The sequence below is a fragment of the Anneissia japonica genome, unplaced genomic scaffold, assembly GCF_011630105.1.
Source record: "Anneissia japonica isolate Jap-2015-1 unplaced genomic scaffold, ASM1163010v1 scaffold287990_len610157_cov183, whole genome shotgun sequence".
NCBI classification, from domain to species: domain Eukaryota; kingdom Metazoa; phylum Echinodermata; class Crinoidea; order Comatulida; family Comatulidae; genus Anneissia; species Anneissia japonica.
Window position 1 is genome coordinate 184163 of NW_022743371.1, and position 10093 is coordinate 194255.

Genomic DNA, 10093 nt, shown 5'->3' on the forward strand with positions numbered 1-10093 from the left:
TAGTAAGTACAATGGGTGTGGGATTTGGTTCAGAGGAGAAGAATCATGGAGCTATTAGTTCCAGTTGCGGACCGTCAAGGCAAGCAAGGTAATGACATTTTATGTTTGTACGAACGCACCATTGATATTGAGTGCCACCGATTCAAAGGTGTATGTTCAAATAAATAAAAAATAAATAAATAAACTGAACAGGTTCAGCCGAAACCATCTCCGTTTGTTACCCTTTGAACTCTTTTTATTTTTTCCTGCGTGGAATTTAACGTTACAGTCGATGTCCATGTTAGATACATAGCTTACTCAAATTTTATAAGTTTGGAGGAATGCTAGCGGTATGCATGGAGCCTTGTTTTGATTCTAATTCTCACAATCTTTAGTTTGGCTGGCCCTCATCTTGAAAACCAATCATCCGGTCATTCTTTTCAATGATTTCTTTCATCGCCGTCAACACCCATTGTTCTTTTCTTCCCATCCAAGGTCGTAAACTATAATTAAAGTTTCTAATGCATTAATTCCATTTTCAGTAGATTTAGTAATGCACACCTATGGCATATCTTTGTTGTTTTTTTAGGCCTACACATTTGATACTCAGGGCCCTGGAATTACCAATTAATCAGTTGAAAAATTATTAATTTACCAATGGTTTCACCTAAAAGTAGAGTAAATTACATATGTGAAAAAAATTTAAATAAATGGTTTTAGAAAATAATATCGTGTTACAAAAGAGAAAATGAAAAATAAATACAATATTATAAAATCAGTATAGGCATAAACGCAGAAAAAATGAAGATTAGAAAGAAATTTAAAATAATTTTTCAAATAAAGTTAATCTTGCAGTCTTATACTCAAGGAGATAACACAAATTCTTACATGCAACACCAGTTAAAACATCGATTTATGCCAATATAGATTCTTCCCGTGGATGCCAATTTGGAACAAATTACCACACAACATTGGATATCAGATTGTAAAAACGGGCGTCAAAACTCAAATTTGATTCACTTCCGGTAGGTTTGGAAAATGTCAAATAGGGGTCAAGTCAATACAGCTCTGTTTCGGAGTACTGTACTGTATATTAAATCCAGATCCAGATCAACACCGTTGTAACACGATACTTTGAATTTAAATAATGTTATAGGCCTATTATAATCGTATATTTACTGTTGTACTTGTTATGCCAAGGCTTTTTTGATACTTTGTGGACATAAAAGTATTGAAGCTTAAAAATTGGTAAATTGTTGGGGATTTTACTTATTGTATCCAGAACAACCTTCACAAGAACAATATAATAAGATACGGTCAATAACTTCATACAATTACCAAAGAAATTCTAAGAACTTTCGAAATCTTTTCAATCTCGCCTGGTTGTGTTACAGCATGCAATCATTCAATTGCGTTTAGGCTTCATGATAAACATGGATCCTTTGGACCTTAGCTTTAAGACGATCATTGAAGTCAACGAAGCTGAGATTCATATGTGTACCTGTTATGAATTAAAAAACGAAAATGTAAGCCATCATTTGGATAAAATCGGGCATTCGTTACATAATGATGACAGAAAAAATATCATGATTGATAGTTCAACATATGGAATACCAGATAAAGACACACGAACCAAGTTACCATGCAGTTTTACAGCACCGGATGAGTTACATGCTCAGACAGCACTTCAAAGAAAGTCCACCACGACACCGTTATCGGAACTAACCAGTGCTATAAATTCACCTCTTGATCTAACGAAGCCCAGAAGTGATATAAATGTGGCACCTACTGGAATATGGAACAATGTAGAACCTATTGGAAAGTGCAACAATGTGAACCCTACAGTAACATCCAACAATTTGGAACCTACTGGAACGTTCAACACTGTTGACACTACAGAAACATCCAACAATTTAGAACCTACTGGAACACTGAATAGTGTTGACCATACTGGAACATACAACAATTTGGAATCGACTGGAGCATTGAACTATGTTGACCATGCTGGAACGTTCAACAATTCTGAATCTACTGGAACATTAATTAATGTGGACCCTACTGGAACATCCAACTATTCGGAACATGCTAAAGCATTGAACAAGCCTACTGGAACATCCAACAATTTGGATCCTACTTTAACACTGAACAATGTTGATCTTTCTGGAACATCCAACAACTTAGAACCTGCTGGAACATTTAACAATGTTGACCCTACTGAAACATCCAACAATTTGGAACCTACTAGAACATATAACAATGACCTAACAGGAACATCCAACAATTTGAAATCTGCTGGAACATTCAACAATGTGGAACCTTTTGTGGCATTCAAGAATATCGAATCTACTGAAACATCCAGCAATATTGAATCTACATATAACAATTTGGAACATACAGAAACATTAAACACTGTTAAACATTTTGAAAAACCCAATAATATGAATCCATTTGAACCTACTGAAACATTTAGCAATATGGAAACTACTGAGAATTCCAACATTGTGGATCATTCATACATCAATGTTGAACCTTCCGAAATATCAAACTATGTGGCACATACAGCAACACCAAATTCTATAGAGCCTAATGGAACATCCTGCAATGTGGAATCGGCTGGAACATCCGACAATTTGAAACTAAATGCTAGTCTACAAACATCAAATGAAGCAATACATGTGCCCATGGATAGCTTTACGTTGTCGCATGAAGAAACACACTCTCAACACAACACTAATGTTCAGAGTCGGCGAGCACGAGTACCACTTCACATTCGAAAGAAACTCATCAAAGCGTTCGAAGAAAATTCCAAACACTACGTAACTATTGCTGATGAATGTGGTATTAATAGATCAACAGCAGGTAGCATTGTTCGCAGATACAGACTCCGAAAAAAATGGATGTTAGCAGGCTGCAAGAAAGATAAGAAAGGTAATGTTGATAGCAGTGAAGGACTCTTGTTCAACAATCTAGTGCGATATTTAGATGGGACCCATGAACATAGCGGAAATGTAGAGAGAAGACTTAAAACTAGACACGGGGAGAAGGTATTTCTATATCACGGGTGTCAACAAGAAGATCAAAGTACAATTGACGCAAATGAACAAAAAATTCACTACTGTGAATGGTTTTTACGACAAGGTTTAAACGGCCATTGTATATATATTACAGAATTGTTGTTTTCTATCGAATCAGAAAATAGTCAACAGAAAGTCGTCTACCCTCAGATACACGTGGTAATTGCCGCAACACCACGCCAGGGCCATCTACATCATAAGATTCAGCTAGGAAAATTTAGTGACCACTCTCTAAAAGAATTTCTAGCAGCGGTTGCTTCTAAGCTAAATGTTCTTGACGAAAACTTCTTCATATTTGACAGATGGTCGAGGAACAAGCTTAGTTATGATTCACATATGAGAAATAAAATTTCAATGATTTTTCTCCCCGAAAATGCAGATTTTCTGAGCATTTTTTCGCCGATGATATACCGTCTGATGAATGACGTTCACACAAGCCTATCGAGACCTGGGATGCTTGATATTGCTGACTCTCATGGAACAGGATTATCCATAGACCAACACTTTAATTTAATTTTATGCAAACACCTGGACGAGCAGATTAATCAAATGGACTCTACAGTGTTTGCATCCTGGTTCCATGACATTGTAAGACATCTGAACTCCTAATTAGTAGCCGGCTCAGTTATTGGCTTCAGCGCTTGAAGCTTATATAGGCTAAATTATTTTACCCCGACTGTAAAATGAGAGGAATGCATTTCAGATGACAATTATAGTGTTTCTTATGGCCTACAATAAACCTATAACAGAGTTTACATAAACAAGAAACGGTTTTATATATATGTAGGCATAGTAGGAGGGAGTATTGAATTTTAAATAAATTTCAAGACTATTGGTATTAGATTTATGTAAAAATAAGTAAGATGATAATGAGCCAATTAAAAAAAACATAATCGGATAAGACGTAGTAGGCCTACATGTATAGGCGCCTGTTTATATTTATCTGTCTACCTATCCACACAAACGGTAATCAAACAGATAATAATACAGTGCTCAAATATAGGAATATAATATGTATTATTATCTATTTGATTTATACATTATTACATATATACATATATATACATATATATATATACATATATATATTGTATGTTATTATATATTATATATGCAAGAACATTATTCACCGAAAAAAAAAGAGAAAAAAAAAAGGATAAAGAAATATAAATGATGTCCACTGTCACTGTGCAACAACACTAGGATCATTATTATCTGTATTGGCGATTGATCGCGTCATTATTGTGCAATTATATAGTTGATAATGCGCAATAAATAAAACGGTTTTGCGCTGGGTAATTTTGATAATTTGGCATAAATTTATGCACGTTCTTCCAATTTATATCATTGATTTGTGAGCATCGGCGGTGGAATGCAGAGACGGGAAGTCATATAGGCTTATCAATTATCTGACATTTTTAACTCATATTAATCCATTTGGCTGTTAAGATTTAAACATACTGTGCATCCTTCATTTTAGATGGCTGTGACGCAATTATTAGCATTAACCTCATTAACGCTGACGGTTAAAACCATGAACTCAAATTATGTTTTTTAAGAGCCTAACGTCGCCATGTGGTGTTGATGCCATGGTCTGGCGATATATCAAAGGAGTAAACTTGGACGCCGATTATCGCCTGTCTCTTATACACATCTAGATGTGTATAAGAGACAGACATTGGATATCAGATTGTAAAAACGGGCGTCAAAACTCAAATTTGATTCACTTCCGGTAGGTTTGGAAAATGTCAAATAGGGGTCAAGTCAATACAGCTCTGTTTCGGAGTACTGTACTGTATATTAAATCCAGATACGCTGACCGTTAAAACCATGAACTTTAAAGTAGGCCTCCATTTTAATAATCCTCTAATCTCTTCTGTACTGTGCATATTTTAACTTTGGAAAATTAAGAAGTCGACTCATACGGTACATAGAGTACTGGACCACCAGGTGTGTTTTATAATTGATTCAAATTATGTTTTTTAAGAGCCTAACGTCGCCATGTGGTGTTGATGCCATGGTCTGGCGATATATCAAAGGAGTAAACTTGGACGCCGATTATCGCTCGGCATTGAGAGCACACCGGGCTCAGAAAAAATGTATTAACTGATTCTAAACAAAAAGCAGAAGGAGAAAAGAATAATAATAAGAGAAGAACAACAACAACCATAATAATCTTAATATTAATAATAACAATAATAATAGTAAAATTGATAATAATAGTAATAATAATAATAATAATAGGCCTAATAATAATAAATGCAATTTTATAATAATATTAAATAGTAATAATAATGATGATGATGACGATGTTGATGGTTATGTTTCTTTTTGTTCAGTGCATAGAAGCAACCATATGTGGTTTAGGCCTATTTTTATTATAACGAACAAAGCAATCGTTAACTGCATAATTCTTAGAAAATGCTAATCGAAAAATAATAAACTCACGATAAATAATAAGATCATTGATAAAATAAAATGATTTATAATAATTATTATGTTTAATATTCAATTAATTTTAAACATTGCCCGTTATAGCTTCATCCTAGACATTATTCAGCCTCCAAAACATCACATTGGTTTTAGGCACAGCCCTCTGCCATTGTTCTTATAATTCCATAACATAAAATGTATCGATTTATAATTTAGATCGATATCTCGTATATTAATTTGTGGTGATGGCCTTCCCAATGAAAATCACAAGTGCTTCGATTCATTTTAATAGCCACAATTAGAAATGCATTAGTAATTGGTTGAACGTCACTCACATCGCTGATAATAATTGCAGTGCCATTTCAAAAACAGTTTTAAGTTTTCTGATCGTATCATTCGAATCTGCCTTTTGTTTGATACATTGCTGAGATCGTTGAGTACTAAATACAACTTATAGGCCTACTTTACCGAGAATGTCAGAGGTAACTGTTTTTGTAGAGCCTGAAGCGGAATCAGGTGTCACAGAGGCTGGGGCTGCTGTAGAGCCAAAGGCCGAAGCAGAGACGGATTTTTCTGATTCATTTACCGAAGCCGAACCAGAATCAGAAGATATTCCACCGGCGGCAATACTGATCCCACCTCTGAGCTTGATATTTGTCGTAATAAGTGGTAAGTAGTATTACTATAATTATATATTAATAATAATAATAAATAATAATAATAATAATAATAATTAGTAAATAAATATATAATAATAATAATTAGTAAATAAATATATAATAATAATAATAATAATAATAATAATAATTATTATTATTATTATTATTTTTAATATAATAATAGTAATAATAATAATAATAATTATTATTATTATTATTACTATTATTATATTAATAATAATAATATTAATAACAATAATAATAATAATAATAATAACAATTATTATTATTATTATTATTATTATTAGTTAGGCCCTATTTTATTATATAGTTATGTTAACATTATTACTAGTAGTTTTTATTTAGGCCTACCATATCACGAAAATGTAGATTAGGCCTACCTTGCCTATCAAACACGGTTAAATTAATCATCTAAAAAATATTATATTTTTGTTATTATTATTAATGTTATTGTCGTAGCAGTAGCATTTTTGTTTACTCTTATTATCATTATACCGTATGATCATCATCATCATCATCATCATCATCATCATCATCATCACTATTAATAGTATTATCATTGCTATTAATATCATTATTATTATCATTAATATTATTATTATTATTATTATTATTATCATCATTATTTTTATTGTTTATATACCGTCTTTATTCTAATAAACGCTTCTGTGCGTTTATTGTTGAGAAAGGTTTTTGGGTGGCGTTCATTCGAATGAAGCGTTTATTTATTTATTTATATTGTAAAATGGATACGTATATACTCAAATAAACGCCCCTTAATTTCATCGTAAATGTGGAACTGCAACACGTAATTTCCGTCAAAATGTGTTGTTGCGTGATCATTGGAGACTTATTGATCCAAACCAAGTTAGGAATGACGTAATTCTACTGGAGTAGAACATTAATAGAATGTGTAGAAAATGATGTTGCTTCCATTAGATGTGTTTACAGTCATTTAGGGGGTGTTAATTTGAGGAAATCAACGTATCCGGGCCTTTATTCGAGGGATGCGTTTGTTCCAAATAAGGTTCTAGAGGGGGGGGGGGGCGGTTAATCGAGGGGGTTTATTAAAAGCGGAATACGTAAGGCCGGTACATATGCTGTATTATCATTACCATTATTATTCAGTAATGTTTTTCTTTTGTTATCAGCTCTGCTGTTCTTGATGGTTGGGGCTAAGATCAGTCAATATAAATTGCGAAAAGAGCGACAGCGAGAAGAGAAGAATCTGAACGTAGGAAATAACTTATTTGTGGATAACATAAGACGTTTAGGCTGTAAGTCAAAGCATTGATGGATGTGGTGATTAGTACAATTTAACGACATTTGGAATGGACAACTACGTCTTTAAGATGATAGCGATCGATCAATCAATCAGTCAATCAATCAGTCAATATATCAATCAATCAATCGATTAATCTATCATCTCGACCAATCAATCAACTAATAACAAACCAACAATTTAATCGGTCAATAAATCGACCAATCGATGTATAAATCAATCTGTCTACAAACCTACTAACCAATCAATCAACAGTTCACTCAATAAACAATTAAAGCCCAAAATATGATAATGTTTTAATTAATAAGTTATTAGTTTAATCAATTAATCGATTGATTGATCAATAAATCAACCAACCAATCAATCAATCAATCAATTTATTCGACATTTCAGTTAATAACTATTAACGCATTTAATGTGATTACAATAATTAAATTATTAAGTTATCAATTAAATCGATTGATCAATAAATAAACCAATAATTCAATCAATCAGTCAATCAAGGGACATTACAATCGATCAATTAACATTTCAATCGTTCAGATAATTAAATAAACAAAGCATCAGTGCATCACAGCTGCACAAACAAAACGATACAATGGTGACTGGCAAATATGTCAATTACAGTATATTATTGTTGTATAGACACAAGTTGGCCTACACTTTTTTTTCAGAAGAACCAGTAAAATTTTGCTCAGGCTCAGTGTTCTTATTTTTAGCCGATTTCAGGCTCAAAATATATTTTGTTCTTACTTTACACATTTTTCAAACATAGAAATTATTGTTGTCGAGCAGTATACTTACTGTACTGGAATGTAGATGGCCCTGAAAGAAATTCCCCCATAAAAAAGGCACTAAAAAAGTAGCCCCAGAAAAAAGGCCCGGTAAAAATGACCCCAAATGACAGGGACACCTACTGTAAAAAACCTCATTTGACGTTTTACCGCCGCCTCAATTTGTTCTTATTTTGTTCTGAATTTGTAAGCATTCAAACATTTCAGACTCAGTGCTCTTATAAAATGTGTTCTTATAAAAAAAAAAAAAAGTGTATGACGATATAAATATCAATAGTAGATAGAGTAGCAGAACATGACATCATCAAAAACGAAATAATACGTAAAAAACATTCTTTACTTTTTTTTCATTAGTTCTATCTGCTTCTGATTACGATGCTATGGATGGTTTGCGGAGACACTACAACCAGCCACTCGCTCTTGTGCTCATTGCTCTACCGGCCATCATGTCACTGGCTTTCTGCCCATTGATCCTCTTCATACGCTCACCACTCATTGCAATGTTCTGGGGCGATAGCAATAGTATGCCGAATATCAATGATGCTATAGGTGAGAATGAGGTATTTATTTATTTATTGTACAGTATAGGATTTATATAGCGCACATAAGTTGCTCAAGGCACTTTTTTCCCTTGTCAATGGATACAGAATCAATCACACACAACGTGCAACGTCCTCTGCTCCCTGGGGAGTAACAATGCGTGTAATCAGCACTACTAATTTCATTCGAATCATTCACCTCCTACCAGGTACTTATATTCCTGGGTAAAGAGAGACAAATGCAGATAAAGTGTTTTGCCCAAGGACACAAACAGTGTGCGAGCAATGGTCTCGAATCCCCGACCTTCCGATTGTACACACGCTACCCTGCACGCTTCTACTAGGGATATTTAAGTATTGTACATCGTACCGTGACCACATCAATAAGTTTAATGGATAAAAAATAACTGGCATATAATACCCGAGCAATATGTGAAATAACAAATCCTTGGGATGTCGGACTTGCATAATTCTGTCGCTAACGTTTCGTAAATTGCAAAGTGCTTGGGTGAAATATGTAGGCCATCCCACATATATTCTGGCCCCCAAAGTCTGAAGGGCAATAACAGATGGGCAAGCAAGTATATTCGTTTCATCTTAATGATATTTTTTTTATAATAAGATTGTAAATAATAAAATTGCAAAAATTAATAATAATAATAATAATAATAATAATCATAACTAGGAATATAATTACGACAATGATGAGGAGGATGGTGATAAGTGATGATGATAATTATGATTGCCTCCCATCCCCACAATACAAGTTAATAATCAAGTAAAAAACCCTTTTTCTTATAGCATGCTTCTTGGCACCCGCCGGTCTTGTTTACGCGTAAGTATAAGCTGTGAAGATAGCATAATACATACTCCAAGCATCGAAATGCACGCCATCCTGTCGGGAATCAATATTTTGAAATTAATTATGTCATCATCAGAAGTATACGTTGTGACGTATTGTGATTGTTGAGCTATTCAATGGCAAATACAATTCAATGTATTTGCTTAATTAAGGCCAAATAGGATAAATTATTAGTTTCTCGTCTTCTCGCGCATCCATTTTCTCTTCCTCAATTTTTTTAAAATTTTTTTTTATTTTACGAAATGTACGGAAATCTGGCAATCACATCAGTAAAATTCCTCTTTCGATCGTTTGTAGTTGGGGATACATATTGCATGAATCTAGTTTAGTGCTTCTTTTATTTGCTTTCAATGTGTCTACTTGGCAAAAGTGAGAAAGTAGTAGCTGTTTCCTATCGACCATCTTGGATTTGCTGCTTGTAATACTTGCGATAGTTTATTTCAGTTATAT

At 33.5% G+C, this 10093-nt stretch overlaps 2 protein-coding genes across 2 annotated transcripts in view; both read left to right on the forward strand.

Annotated features, from left to right (window-relative positions):
* The first annotated feature begins 73 nt into the window (after positions 1-73).
* Positions 74-3971, forward strand: LOC117119456. The gene is made up of 2 exons (XM_033264289.1): positions 74-88; positions 1374-3971. The coding sequence occupies exon 2, from the start codon at positions 1404-1406 to the stop codon at positions 3660-3662; it is 2259 nt and encodes a 752-aa protein (XP_033120180.1). The 5' UTR covers positions 74-88; positions 1374-1403; the 3' UTR covers positions 3663-3971.
* A 1831-nt stretch (positions 3972-5802) lies between these two features.
* Positions 5803-10093, forward strand: part of LOC117119461 — an 8425-nt gene continuing 4134 nt past the window's right edge. The window contains exons 1-4 of the mRNA XM_033264295.1: positions 5803-6155; positions 7318-7443; positions 8597-8791; positions 9583-9616. Of these exons, the coding sequence (XP_033120186.1) occupies positions 5960-6155; positions 7318-7443; positions 8597-8791; positions 9583-9616 (551 nt within the window). The 5' untranslated portion in view covers positions 5803-5959. The remainder of the gene's footprint in view (positions 6156-7317; positions 7444-8596; positions 8792-9582; positions 9617-10093) is intronic.